Source organism: Athene noctua, chromosome Z (assembly GCF_965140245.1).
Source record: "Athene noctua chromosome Z, bAthNoc1.hap1.1, whole genome shotgun sequence".
Classification (NCBI taxonomy): domain Eukaryota; kingdom Metazoa; phylum Chordata; class Aves; order Strigiformes; family Strigidae; genus Athene; species Athene noctua.
Genome location: NC_134077.1, coordinates 55,019,677 through 55,034,986, shown reverse-complemented (window position 1 = coordinate 55,034,986; position 15,310 = coordinate 55,019,677). Strand labels below are relative to the sequence as shown.

Below are 15,310 nucleotides of genomic sequence, written 5' to 3'. Positions count from 1 at the left end.
CTTTTTTTAATTCACCCTGATTTACTCGTTTCAATGTACTCAGCCTGAGTACTTAGATAAGAAAGGGCCGTCCCCGTCTTTGTATATAATGGAACAGAGGTACGTAAACAGTCTGCCAACACGAAGCAAGGACTGCCTGTCACTTGCCAGGACAGAAGGAACACAGTTTCAGAAATGCCAAGGGAAGAACATCGTTACTGGGCCCAATTTCCCCCATCAGCCGCTCCTTGCACCTGCGGGGATGTGATAGGCAGCTGTATGCCGGGCTTGCCGCAACCGCGATGCACGGAAATAGTAACTCCTCGTCGCCCCCCGCCCCGGGCACTGTACTGGTCCGTCGGGCGGCCGGGGGTCCCCCCACGCCACCGGCAGCCGCCCCCAGCGGGGCCGGGCGCAGGGGTCTCCCGGCGGGGCGCAGCGGGGCGCGGTGCATGGCGGCGGCGGGACGCGCGGTGGCGCCTGCGGAGCGCCCAGCGCCAGGCATTGCGGCGGGCCCTCGCGCACCGGCATCGCTGCGGAAAACCCGCACCCGGGGCGGGGGGCGGCGAGGAAAACGCAAAACATCCCCGGCCGCGGAGCTGTTAAGGGGAGGACGAAGCGTTCTGTGGAAAGAACACGGCGGTTTAGGGTCGCTCATCCGTCGCCTCCCGGGGGCCCCTGTGCAGCATCGCTGTGTCTCACCCGCCCCGGCGGGGATGCCTGGAGCCACTCGGCAAGGTGTCCCCCACCGCCCCGCGGGGCGGACTGCCCGCGCGCGCGTGTCCCTGTGTGCCTGCGCGTTGGTGTGCCTCTGCAGCGCCTGAAGGCTCCGGCGCAGACTGCCTATTGGTATCTCCTCTTCGGCACCCTCCCTTCTCTCCCCCTCCCCCCTCCTTTGTCGCTTTTGTCCTTTTTTTTTTTTTTTTTTTTGATTTCAGGCTCATTTTGTGGAGTTTCTGCCCCTCTCTGCGTCAGCCCCACGTCACCTTGCCGGCAGCTCCCCGGCTTTGGGCTGAAGCGGGAGCCGGGGCTGCTTTATTATCAGCTGGAGGGAGGAGGAGACGGTGCGTGAGGCGGCGAGCACGGCGCCCCGAGCCCCGCCGCCGCGGGCTGCACCTCCCTCCCTCCCAGCCCGCCCGCCCTCCCTCCCTCCGGCGGGCAGCGGCCGCCCGAGCCCCCGCAGGTAGGAGCGCAGCCTCCGCCACCTGCCCCCGCCGCTCCGCGCGTTTTGCAGCATCATCGGGAGCCGCCGCGGGGGCAGGCGGCGCCGCTGACCGCCCGCGGGGCCGGGGGCAGGTGCCGCGCCGGCGGCCCCACTCGCCCCTCTCCGCCCCGGTCCCGCCGCGGCTCCGGCTCCCGCCGCCCCGCGGAGCCCCCCCGGGGCGGCTGCGGCTGCGGCGCGCCCATGTGAGCCCCGGCCGCGGGGTGCCCGCCCGCGGCGCGGAAAGCTGCGCACCGTCCGGGCGTGCGCCCCGGCAGCGGCGGCGGTGGGAGCAGGAGGAGGCCGTCGGGGCAGCGCTGGAGTGAGCGCGGGCGGCATGGTGTCCTGGCGGCGGAGGCCGGGGCCCGGCCTGGCGCGGCTGTGGGGCTTGTGCTGCTGCCTGGTGCTGGGCTGCTGGCGGGGCGCGCTGGGCTGCCCCGCGTCCTGCCGCTGCAGCTCCTGGCGGATCTGGTGCGCGGAGCCCGCGCCGGGCATCGCCTCCTTCCCCGTGCCGCAGCGGAGCGCCGAGGGCGACAATGTCACCGAGATGTGAGTACGGGCCGGGCCCGGCCCGGCCCCAGCCCGGGCGCGGGGGGCGGCGGGACGGAGCGGCCGGGGGAGCCGCGGGAGGGGGCGGCGGGGAGCTTGCCCGCGCCGAGAGGCGCTTGCTCCGCGGGCGGAGGCGGCGGCTGGAAGCCGAAAAGCCCGGCGTGGTTTAACTGGGACGCGACTTCACAGAGACACCCCTGCGAGCCCGCTTCGATGATTAATCCTAATTGCCCGCGATGCCGTTCCCGGGGAGCGGGGCGGGCGGCGCGGCGGGGGGCGGCGCGGGGGTCGCCGCCGGTCGTAACGGCACCGCAGGGCAGCCGGGGAGCGGGACGGGGCGCGGGGTGCTGCCTCTGGTCCCGGCCTCGGGACTGCCCGCACCGCTCCTCTATGGCGGCAGCAGGTCTGGAAGGGGGGGGTGGGGGGTGTTCTTCGATTCATTTTTTTTTTTTACTTTCGCTCCCTCAGTTTATTCCTGCGAACCGAGTTTTGGTGGGTCGCTGCCCGCCCCCCCCCCCCCCCCCCCCCCCCGATCTCCCCTGTGCTATTAAACCAAAGAAACAAAACCAAAAGAAAAAGGAGGGGATGCGGCAGATTCTGGTGGAAGGGACAGCAAACTATCTTCCCAGCCCTGGCCGTTGGTATGCGAGCCTGCTTTGCCCTTCTCAGGAAGGTGTCTGGAAGGAGAAAATACTAAGCCTGTAGAGGAATGAGCATTGTGCTGTCTTTCAGCAAGTGCTGGTGGATTAGGAAATCATCATTACTAGTAAGGAAGGTGCAAGAAGTTTGATTTTTTTTCTCTTGCTCGTGTGTCCTCGTGCATCCTCGTTTGCCTGCAGACGATAGTCGGTGAGGGACTTCCGTAGCCTTTCACGTACAACCCTGCATCGTTTCACAGCTCTGTGTTCTGTGGCATCCGCATACAATGCCTGAGAAAAGCTGAAAAGGGTCTTGCTGAGCAAAAAATTTTTGATACTGGACTTGTAGATGACAGATCTAGGGAAAAAGACCTCAAGCTGTTTCGTCCATCTCTGTTATTTCCCAATCCCCGGTTTCTGGATTGTTTTCCATGGTATTTAATGCAAATGATACTGGAGTATTTTCCCCCAAATCTACACAGGTTTCTCACTACATTCTCCATCCTTCTCTTTTTCAGTTTCCTTTAGAAACAATATAAAATTACTGTCAAATCCTGTGTGATTTTAGATTAAATTCAAGCCTTTGGACTACCTTTCTGCAGTTTGCTGAAGTCAGTTTGCTGCATTTCCCCCCATGCGTTTGTGGAAAAAGCTGGAGACATTCATTTCTACTACTCATACACTGGCCTACTTTTGGTAGATTTTTATGACCTATGTTAAAGAAACAGGCTTTCTGAGTTGTTTCGGCAGTTACTGTTTAAGATGTTGGTTTAATATTCTGTGGATTGCTTCATTAAAGAAAGATTGCTTTGAGCTATGCGTCTCTGCTCATTTTCCTAGGCTTTGCTAGTGTTATTATCCGGTACTCTCAATTTGGAGGTAACAGGACAATTTCACCCTAGAATTTAAACTCCGTTTGTAAGGCCAGAGCAGAAAACACATACATACATATGTATTTCAGCCATGATCAACTTAAAACATGTCTAGTCATTTTGCAATCATGCTTTTCGTTTTCATTTTCATGTGTTTTTTGAGCATCACTGTCTTTACAGCTCTTTTCAGTTTTTACTGTATCATTCTGTGACATTGCATGTTCTTGTGTTTGGTGATCTAAAAATAATTTTGAGTCATGGATTTCTCAGGAGATGCAGTTGCACATATTTAAGATGGTCTCTTCAGGCGTACTTTTAACATAAAACACAGAGGCCCTTTAATTAGTTTATATGCATAAATTAAAAATTGGGCTGCGGTATCTGTCACGTTATTTCATTGTGGGAGCTTAGTAGACAGTAAATATGTAGGGAAGTGGTTCTAACACCGTAGATAGACTGTGGAAAAATTTTTTTAACACCACACGTCTTGCTTTATTCTAGGTAAGAAACAGGTTAAGGAGGCTGGGGCAGTGTGTATTACTTTGGAATCTTCAAGCTTGGTTTTCTTTCATGTGCTCTATAGCTACAGGAGCACAATTACATTGGTCCATGGTAGAATTACTCTTGTTATAAGTAAGTGAGAAACATTTAAGAAGATTCATTTCTAGTAATTTTTCCCATGTATTTCCTGAGTGTCTGTGGAAACCGATCCTTCATTTGTTACTTAGGTCCTGCTGTTGATCGGAGTGGATCCCTCACTCTTAGGCAAGACACTGACAGGTGCCCAGGGCATGTGGACTGAGTCAAGATCCTCACCTGGGCCGCATGCACTGGGAGTGCTGGCGTAATGGCACTGTGAGGGTGGGCATGTGAAACCCATAGTGGTGCAGGGGGTTAGGAATAACAGAGCTGCAGTCCCATGCATCAGGGCAGCCTCCACCACTTGATAACCAGGTGCTTCCGCTCTGTTTTGGAGTGTAGGTAAATTGTGGTTTAAAGCTTAATAAACACTCTCCTTCCAGTTCAGCCGTTTCTTGATTCCTGGTTGGATCCCCTATCCAAGTCTACTGAGAACAGTAGAAAGACACCCAGCACACTTCTGCATCAGACTTGCGAGGGCCAGCTGCTGAAACTTGGTGTGGGAGGTCATAAGACTGTTTATGCCTGTTGCTTTTCTTGGTCACCTTCCTTGCTGTTTTTGCATAGTTCTCTACTAAGGTGAATAAAAGACAGATTTTGAAAATTCTCTGCTTCTAACAAGATTTTGGATTTGTCCAGTTGCCTAGGGTGCTGATGTGGGCTGGTCTTTATTTGGAAAGCCTGTGCCAGTGTTAAAATCACCTTATCATAACAGAGATTAATCCTAATAATTGTTTGGTAGTTTTGATATTATTAGAGTTAAATTGAACTCCAGAGTGAGATCCTGCATTAAAATCTTGGTAGCAGTCATAGAGGCTCACATTAAGGGTCAAGGACCAAGAGTGGTGAGAGCAGAATGAGCATGTAAGTATTGTTAAATCCATGTGTTGTAAGCACAGTAGCAAATAAGTAGTCCTTGACAAGATAACTCAAGCAAAAATATTAATAGGATAGTAAATGATTCATTTTTGAAGTGTTCAGGATTTCTTGTGAAAGGACTGATCTAGTGTTTTCTCGTAAAGTAAAATATATTGTTAGTATATCTCAGTGTATATGGCTCTTCAAAGACTTTGATTTCAAAGTGTCTTCTTGAAGTGCAAGTATATATATTCCCAGCCTAGTTTCACAGTTCTGGTATCAAGTCATTAATATGTTGACTTGTGATTATTCAGGTGAATGTGGTTTGAAATAAATTGGTGTATTTCAGGAAGAAATGCTTGTCAACAAAATAGTAGGTGACTTTTAAGCTCTTGCCTATTGGAAAAGAGAGGTGATTGTGTATTACGTACATTTCAAAACCACAAAATAAATTTCTAATGCAGTTATATGAAGCACTCCAGAACTGTTAATAAATATGACAGGATAAGTAATTTATAGAGTAAATTATTTAACAAGTCATGTGAGCTTGTGCTAAAAAAAAAAGAGGCATATTTAAATTCATATGAAGCTCAGAGCTGTTGGTATTCTGTGTCTCATTTCAGATTTCTAGGCTGTTGTAGATTTAATATATTAAGCTGTCTACAAGGCTTCTCAACCCCAAGCCCCTTCCTCCTCAAAACACCTTTTGGCTATGCAGCATTGCATGGCTTGGCTGGACTGAAAAGTTATTTCTAGTGACTTGGAATTGTATAATAAAACATGAGACATTAGGCTACAGATTTTTAAAGGGGTTTTGGACAGTGGTGCTGCTTTTAGGAATTTGTCTTTTTAAAAGCCTTCCTTTAAAGATCTGGGTAGTTGCTTAAGGTGAATTGAAAGTAAGCATTATGAAAATCAGTTTTGTAATTTCTAGGCTCTAAAAATACTCCAAATATCATAAAGCATTGGGTTTTGTATATGCTGGGGTTCTTTTTTGTTTCCCCAAAACCTTTCTGGTTTTCTTTAGCCCTTGTTCTTCGTGTTGATGAGGACTGATGGGGCTCCATGGGGTCTTCCCTGGGGCTGTCTCCCGCAGGCTGAGACGAAAGAGCTCATGCTGAAGGAGGGCAGCATCCTTCAGGAGGTGCTCAGAGTTGGGCAGGGTTGGGCTGGCAGAACACTGCCTCTCCCTCTGTGAGAGAGGTTTGGGATTTATGTACTAAAATGAAAGCTATTTGTATGAATTCAAGGATTTGGTCTTGAATGCATTTTCAAAAAACTTCCATTTTTTTCCATACTAGTGAGAAAACGGAGGGCGTGGCAGTCCAGCCTGTGATATCTTTAGGATGGCATTTTCCAGATTTCTCAGGTTCTATTTTTTCTCTATTATTTTTATGCTGACAGTGTAAGGGAGAAAGTAGTTTAGCAAGATTCTAGATCCCAAATCACTGTAAAGCAAAAACATCTACATGACTAAACAAGGGCCTTATTTCTCCATTTTGGATTTAAAGTAAAAGGGAAAGTCGTCATTGTCGTCATGTCCCAGGCCCCCCACTTTTATTTTTCTTGGATTGCAGTTCTCTCCTCTGTCATCTGTCACTGTAAGAACGTCTAACAAAATGTCAATGAAAGAGACTATTCAAATATCCTTGTCCAAGCTGGAAGAGTAGCAGGTAGTGAAGAGTAATAAAAGATGAAAAACGGCGCAGAGAACTCCAAAACCGTCTCAGTGCTGTATTGATGTTAGATGTATACTCAGCTTGTTCAATCTGAAAAACCTCTGTTTGGAAACTGTCCTTTAAAAAGTGAAGCACTGATAGTATAAATTCATTAACTTACATGCATTTCAAATGGAGAAATAAATCCGTAGAGGTTTGAAAGCCTGTAATGCCCGAAATATGTATACGCTCCGTTAGTCGATGCTGTTTTTGTTTGGTAATCTCTTTTCATCCAAATGTATGTAGGCACATAGCTTCTATTAAAATAAAATATAATCGGTATGCCTCTTAATTCCTGTTCAATTGTGAGTCTGTATTTTCAGAAACTGTAATAAGCAAACCAGCTACTCCCCCCCTGAAATATGCATACGGGGATCCTGTTTCTTACATAGCTACTGTTAACCATAACATTGCACAGTCTTACTGTGCAGTGGATTTATGGGACTTACCAGAAATGAGCCATGCCATGGAAATTCTGTTGTGAGTATGCTTTTTTTTTTTATTTTTCCTGGAAGAAAATGACCTGCATTGAGTGTTGGTCATCAACAGAAGTTACAGCTGAAACTTAAATGTATTTAATACTAATTCAGCTATTCCAGTTTCTGGCTTGTGTTGTCATTGATAGGATACATTCTTGAAGATCTGATTTCAGGTCAGTATTCTTTGGTTCCTAGGCAAGGCCTGAAGAAATGAGATTCTTTTTGTGTAAGTCAGAGAAAGTGGAACAAGGCAGGCTAAAGGCCCAAGGCATTTTCAGAGGCACTTTAAGAGATTGTAGCTCCGAATGGTGTGACTTGAACAAGCCTCTTGCTAAGCCTGCTGGTCCTGATCCAGAGAGGTACTTAGATATCTGCCTTTTATTTTAGGGGGAATCTGAGGCTGAAATTCTGGCCTTGTTAAAGTCAGTGACAAAACTCGATGGAATTAGCATTTCCCCAGGGTAGAGTAGTTTAGAGGACACATGGAAAGGATGATACCAACTTTGATTCAAGTGTTTTCTTGCCTCAGTTAGGAAGAGAAGGAACCTATTGCTCCATTATTTGGGGTGGTTTTGACTTGTGGCTTTTCTTGGATCTCAACTGTCTTCCTATTGTGTGAAGAGTAAATATGTTGAGGCAAGAGGAGGTTGAGCTTGAGTATTTTAGAGGGGTCTTTTACAAAGTTTTAGATAATTCTGTATTACAATTCTGAAATGAACCTGCACCTCCATGTGTAAAACAGTAGCAGCTGCAGTGACTACAGAAGCTTGTTCTAGATCCATAATGAATATATGCTTTACTATATACAGTTGTCTGATGTATAAATAAAAGAAGGGCAAGACATTAATCAGAGTTTGTCCAGTGCTGAAACAGAAAAAGCAGTGAAATGGCAACACTTCTGAGGTCCTTATGCAAGAATCTGTCAACAGAGCTGTAGTTGGGGCTGGGCAACTTACCTATTTTTTCTCTTGGTTTGATGGTTGAGCCAAAATAAATCCTCCAGTTTTAGATTTAAATGAAATTATTTTACCTTTTTTATTTCCTAACATACATGTAAAAATAATTAAGGCCAAATTCAGCAGATACCTTGTGAAGCGTGGATGTCCTGCATTGTGCAATCAGATACTGTATTCCATATGAACAGTGTATAGGATGTGACTTTTCCCATTCTTTTGCAAAGATAGTCCGAGTTTCTGAATGCTGGATGGCACAGCAAGCATATGTGGATAAATCATGTGCACATACTGGGGATGTCAGACTTACTGGGCATGGACCAGGAGACTTCACAGCATGTGATGCGGGCGTCATGCACTGGACTTGCTAATCATGTCTGGGACTGTCCCAGGCCTCAGCATTTAAAATCTGACAATTCCCTACGAGCTGTACAGCAAAGGCACTTAACTCAGCTAGCTATTCTCCTGCCAGCAATGGAGAGCTTGCTTCTTCGAGGAAGTGATTCAGGAGACTTAATTAGGTTCCAACTGCAAATTATGCGATGGAGGTGTCTCTTTCTCTCTCCATTGAGTATAAGAAAACCTTGGGGACTTGGTTCACTGTGGTGAGTGGAAAAAGCAAGACCTTCCTTTTAGTGATCTGGGTCCCATTATGGAGCGAGATGTTACTGTGGTCCCGGATTTCTGCAGTGCATGTGAAGAGCTACTCTGCTTGAAGCAGAGCATGGGTCTAAACTAAGGTCTTGCATGTCAACTTCTTAACTACTGTCCTGTATGGAGTACAGATGAAGGCTCGCCTTGGTTCTTCCTGTCTGAGTCGCCTTACTTGTCATTGAGTATTTAAATGCACTTTTGAATCAAAGAACAGGACAGTCTGTTTAGCTAAGTGACTGTGACACTTATTTGTGTAGTGAGACAACTGGGTTCTGCTCCTGCTCCACTAATTACAGCAAAAATTAGAACAGCACGAACAGGTAAGGTTGAGACTGCTCTCTCTCAGGTTACTTTATAGTATGGTATCTTCTGAGGGGCTGGGATCGCATTCCCTTAGTGAGTAAAAGGGATTGAAGCTGGTACCCCTAGATGCCACTGAAGCATTATTTATAGCATTTCTTCCAAATCTGTGGTCTTCTACCTCGCACAGATATGTCTCCTTTTTTTTTTTTTTTTAAACAGGTGAATCTATTTGGTGAACATGGGTCTAGTTCAGGAAGGTGAAATTCCTTTTTTTTTCTCTTTTTTTCCACCAGGTTGGTGAATAGTCTATTGCATATTCATTTTCTACTCCCCCCTCCAGTGTTATCTCTTCCTAATTTTTAGAAATAGTTTTGGAACACTTTATGCATACGATGCTCCTCACCTGGTAAACACATATACTGCATTCTCTTCCTTGGAGCAGTTCTGTTGACTACTATGTAGTGTACTTCATCATATGCTGAAGTATTTTACAGTTTAGAGTTGTAGCCATATCAGTATCTTTTGAAGACTGTGCATTGCGCACATATTTATACATATACACAAAATTTTAAACTTTTTGGGTTAGATTCAAATAGATTTACAAACATTTTGAATTGGCACAAATCCATATGACATCAAGGCACCTAAATAGGAAAATATTAATGCTGGATACTACTTCTGTGCTAGACATCACTGCAGGGCCCGGGTTGCATGTGTGCAGCAAATGTTGCCTGAAGCCTGTGTCATTTGAGGGATATGGACCTAGGTGGCACAGCTGCAGGAATAGATACCACTTGTGCTGGAGGTGGGCATGGGTAGAAGAAAGACTCTGTTGATGTTCCCTGATCTGAACATTTCTCCCAACTGTCTGTGGCATTCCTGTCTGCATGGAGACAGGGCAGTTGTTCCTTCTGTTTGTTTGGTCTGGTTGTGTGTGTTAGTTTTCACATGCTGTAGAGCATTTCTGCATATTCTTACAACTTTTAATGAACAGTTTAACTTGAAGAAGTTTTGCTCTTCACAGCGGGTATCTGAAATGAAAGGTTTAGATGGCGAGAGTCCTAACATTTGGAGATGTCATCAAAATGCCTGCTCGATCTTCTATAATTGCAGGGGAACACTTTGCCTTCACCACGTACATCCTGGGGTGGGGGGAATGCTGCAAAGGTGTGTAGGTTGGAGGAGTGCTGAAAAGCATGTGTAGCGGTGTGGTGTGGTCATGAGAACCATAAGGAGAAACAGGCTGGTGAATGAGAAAAATATTACTCTACTCATAAGGAGGGACAGCAGAGACAAAAGCTGTAAAAGTAGATGAAGAATGCTGTGAAGTCGTCAGTAAGGAGAAAGCAGGTTTGCAGAAACAGTGAAGTTTGAAGACTTACGTTAGCAAAAGATGTCACCTTGTGAAACAGATATGTGCAGGGTGAGATTTTAATTTGAAGGGAAAATAGTAAAGAAGATGATCTAAGACTTGAAATTATGTTAAAATGGGAAATTAATGCTTACAAAAGAGTATATTATCCTAAAGTATATCAATAAAGACATTCATGAGTGGTTTTTTAAGTGAAGTTGATCTCCCTCTAGAAGAGGCAATATGTATATGTCAGGCAGCAGAATGAACAGAAATACAAAGAGAAACCTGAAATACACACACAGGACACTTGTCTGCATGTACCTTTGCAAGAGAGAATTTCCCAAAAATCAAGCTGGCCAAGTACAGGAACATGGAAAGTTATGGGAACAGTGGCAGCAATGTAGCAGCACAAGTATTAGAAATACTCTGGGTACTGACAAATGTGCAGAAAGTGTAATAAACACATTATTATGGTAATACATGCAGTGCAAGTAAGAAACTGCTTATATTAAGTGAAGAACAGGATTCCTCAAGTGAAGAGAAAGTGATTTTTTTTTTAGGAATGCTAATGGAAGAAGCTATAAATTCAAAAGATTAGCCAATGAAAATGGGGAGAAATGGTCTCTACAGGACAGAGAACAGAATGGAAATAAATGTGATAAAAGAAAGTGAAATAAGGAACTGTGAAATACACACAAATGTGGAAGAAGGAAGAGTGCCTCTGAAAGGTTTTAGCAAAAAAGTGATTTTAATGCTGTTGAAATGTTCTCTGAAAAATGCATTGGTTAAATATAAATAGCAAAATCGGTGTTGACATACAGAAGGTGGCAACCTGTTCTGGTCCTAGAAGAGTGAGGTAGATGTCAAGAGAGTCAGTATCATGGGAAGTCAAAAAGGCAACCCATAACTCTTTTGGAATGCTGTTGTAACATAATGCGAAGCTGTATTCATGTATGTCTGCCATTAGAAGACAAGATATGGCTTGCAGAAGACACAGATCAATGGTCAGGGCTACACAAGGTGTTTCACATGTCTTGGGAAAGAGGCTAGGAAATCAGTTGTGAACAATGGCAGCAGATGGTATCATCTGGAGAATGGAAAAACATCTACCGATCGGGTTCTCTATGTAATAATTGTGGAGAAAAAGGATAGAGATTATGACCATATGTAGACTCTCGAGACTTAAATACAAACAGAAGAAGAAAAACTTTTGTTGGTTTATGGGAAGGGGAATATTGTTTGAGATGTCAGGAATCAAATTATTCAGCAAATTTAATGCATTGACAGGATCTAGATGGATTTTCCTGGATAGATGGCTTTAAGTTTTGCAGTTTCACTCTATTGTTTGGAAGCACTACCTTTAGATGGCTTTAAGTTTTGCAGTTTCACTCTATTGTTTGGAAGCACTACCTTTCGATCTGTATTTGGCATGAGTATTTCATGCAGTGGAATGAGACAATGGACAGTGTAGCAGGTACAGACATAATGTCTTGATGATCAAGTGAATATCAGAGCAGATTGAACAGAGTATTTGACATTCCAAGAGCCTGTAATTTTAAACTGAATAAAGCCAGGTATTAATGTCAAACAGTGGAAATAATATTTGGGAGGAGAGGACTGATTTCAGAGGGAATTTCTTATGCTGAAACAAAAAGTGAGGGAATACTGAACATGTCAAAACCTGGAGATAGGAGAAAGGCTTGATAGGCTGTGAAGCATGCTGATTTATGTCAAAGAGTGCTTATCTAACCCTGAAGGATGTGCAGCTCTTAAGACATCCCTTCCACAAAGTCACTGCCTGAGCATGGGCACATGGAAAGAAACGAATTAAAAGATTTTGACATCAACCAAGATGCTTTAATGGTTTGATTCACTGATGGACTTAAAGAGATACATATAAAGGATGGTTAGGAGCAATCTTACTGTTCTGTTACAGAACTGATGGTTTGCTGTTCTCATTTGCATCAAAGCCAGTGACAGCTATAGAGGTGGAGTATGCAAGTGCTGAAAAAGAGAGTGGTGGTGTTGCTAGTCTTTGAAGAGTCATCACACTTAAGTGGTTCTGTAGGAGAAAGAAATGTCACCTATCTTTGTATTTATTCATTCCTTTGAGATGCTCTTTCTTCCTTGAGAGTCAAATAATAGTAATAATTAAAAAAAAATTAGTCTTAATGTCTTTCTGTTGAGAACTAATGAAAAGCCACATTCACTACTTCCCTTTTGTATGTTATTTAATGTGTGATTTTTAGTGTATATATTATAAAGGAACTGTACAGAAATTTAAGGCTCTTCCTAAGGGTCTGCAGAGGTGATTTCAAACACAGTGGATGAAACGTGTTTTGTAGGTAAGTATAAGGTCAGTAATTAAGATACAACTTTTGAATAAATAGGTTATTGTCTGGCTAGCTGATACTTCTTTCTCACTATATCAAAGAATATGAACATTTCCAAAATATCTTTGCTAAGGAAAAGCTAGACTGTAGCTGTCAGTTGTCCTCTGGAGAGATGTCAGAAATTGATGTCTTGGTGAAATATCAAATGTACAAACTTCATGGAGCTCAAGGGGGAGGACAGGTCTCCAAATGGAGAAAATCGTTAAATAAGCTTTGCATGCTGTTTGGGGAAAGTAATTCTGAAGGTGGAGCTTGTCAAGGATATGAATCTTAAATCTGGAAGGCTGCATGAAATGTCTTGAGAGTTTGCTTGATTTGATAGTCTGCTGTTTGAAGAGAACAGAACAAACACCTTGAAGCCAAACCAGAAACTTAAGTAAGCCCAAGGGTGCATTACGTATCATTTTCTCTGCCTCTGAATATAGTAACTGTTTCCTTAAACCCTGCATTGCAGACATACTCATTTATTTTTACTTTTGCCTTCATATTTGCATACTGTAAAGAGGGAACTAAGGTTGGCTGGCAAACTGTGGGCTTTCAATTTCCCAGGGAATTGTAGTCTTAAGCAGGAGTATGGATCTGCTCCTGCAGTGCCAAAACAAGATAGAGATCTGCGTTGGATTCCTGCTTTCTCCTGCTTTAAGGTGGTGGGTTGGCACTAATTGTTCAGGATGAAGGTTTTGGAGAAGCGATTCCCAATGGCAACTGTGTACTACTGATTGGATACTGCTGGTTGGATAATCATAGTATATTGGCATGGAGCCGAATGTCTGAGACCTGCTGTCTCCTGGCAGTTCGTGCAGCCACACAAGAACAGGGAATTCTCGAAGTTAACTGTGATCTGTGACCTTGCCCATGAGTTGCTGAGTTCCAGATCACCCTGAACAGCGCGTTACCTGAATGTAGTATATGTGTAGTGAAGGATTTGCTTAAAAAATGGGCGTGCCTGTGGCTGTAGGGAAAGATCCCAGGGTTAATTGTGTCTCTCCAGAGCTGCTCTACTGGCACGTGAGAGCTACCTCCTGTGGTTTTCAGTGACTCATGGTTAAATATTCTAAATGGGAGGAAAAAACCCCTAAAGGATGACTTAACGAGCCTGTGATAGTGGCAATCAGTTTTTCACTCTGTGAAATACAGAGTGATTCACAGTTTAAAAAAAAATACCACCACAGCACTTGCTCAGAATTTGTCAGGAGACACAGGACAGCCAAGGAGTCAAGCACCTGTTTGTAAAATTGCTGAATGCTAGGTGAGTCCACAGTGGACTAACTTGACACACTGCCTCTGTCCCGAGTTACAGCATGGTTGTAGCAGTAGAGGTTCTGTTTCTTGAGGTTGGCCTCATGGAATCTGGCACTGACGGTACCAGATGGATACAGCAAAATAGAATAAAATAATTGGAGTAAGCCTGTATATCTGTAGAGAGCTTGTCACTTGTAGGTAGGTGTCTATATCATGCTCACTGCTTGCTGTTAAGTTTCCTTCCTAGAGGGAGCTTGGTCCTATGTAGGAAGATTTCTTGGTTGGGCAGACATTGTATCATTGGTCCCTACATCTCTTTGAAACCTGGCATTCCTCATGTGCAACACTGTGTGGCTCTGTGCTTCATTTTCGAACTATGTGAGTTCACACACCTCAAGCGTGATTTTAAATTTGGTTTCAGAGCAGCTGCAAATGAAACCCATTTGAATCTTCCAAGTTTCATGAAGTATTGTGTCAAGCTTGCAGATTCTGCATTGTTTTGATGCATAACCATAAATTAGCCCAGGTGTGTTGAAAATGCCCCTAAGTTTTAGCATATTTTTTGATGAACTTGGTCTGACATTTGAGTCTGTAAGAAAATACAGCACTAGGGAACTTTGCAGTGTTTAACTGTCAGTGTTACCGTACAACTCTCACGGTAGTGTAGACTAGGGACATATGTGACCTGTCATTAAATGGTAATTAGTTTACTGATAGATCAATGTCTGGAGTGTGCTGACTTTTTCCCTAAAGATTTAGTGAAAAAATAACTTGAGAGCATAAAGTTTTCCTAAATTTCAGAAACATTTAACCGGGGAATGCTTATTAATTTTAAAAACTTTTTTCCCAGCTGCATGAACCAGAGCTAGACATATAATTGATGTATTTTTTTGAGTGTTAAGAAAATATGTTTCCCATAAAGGGAGTTTTCTGGCAACAGAAATACTTCTGGAGCTGAATTGCAGTGTTACTTGCTTGCATCTATGTTGTTTAGTGTGTGTTAGTTTTCCAGCATGTCCTTGTAGCTCCAGAGTAATATACCTTAACATATATTTATCTAGAGGAAATAGAGTAAATCAAGTAAGTTAGGAAGGCATACTTCTGCTGATGAGGTGGTTTGGGTTTTTTTTTTCAGATTGAGGAAAGGATTTGAAAGAGTGAAATCCTTTTTTGCAGCACAAAATTATCTAGACAGCTTTAAAGAGCAGAACCTGCTTTCTCTTTATTCTCGTAGTTCAGAGATTGCTTCACTGACATTATACAGACTGTATCTGTGGTCTTTCGTGTATGTAATGAGCAGAAGTGAAGACCACCCTTTTAAAGGAAAACTTGTTTGGAGGAATTAACTCTTTTATGGTGGGAATTTAAAATATCATTTCCAGAATGTTGCAGAAGTGGTGAAGTATGAGTGTGTGACATTATTCAGTAACTGTTGAAATGTGCTGAGATGAATATGTTAACTGTAGGTTGCAGCGTGC

General features: G+C 44.2%; 1 protein-coding gene across 4 annotated transcripts in view; it reads left to right on the top strand.

The window, feature by feature from the left end:
• Positions 1-1,006: 1,006 nt before the first annotated feature.
• Positions 1,007-15,310, top strand: part of NTRK2 (neurotrophic receptor tyrosine kinase 2) — a 214,406-nt gene continuing 200,102 nt past the window's right edge. For 3 of the 4 annotated variants that reach the window (XM_074933115.1, XM_074933113.1, XM_074933116.1), the window contains exon 1: positions 1,007-1,729. In XM_074933115.1, the coding sequence (XP_074789216.1) occupies positions 1,518-1,729 (212 nt within the window). In that variant the 5' untranslated portion in view covers positions 1,007-1,517. The remainder of the gene's footprint in view (positions 1,730-15,310) is intronic. The other variant, XM_074933114.1, reaches the window with a different exon arrangement.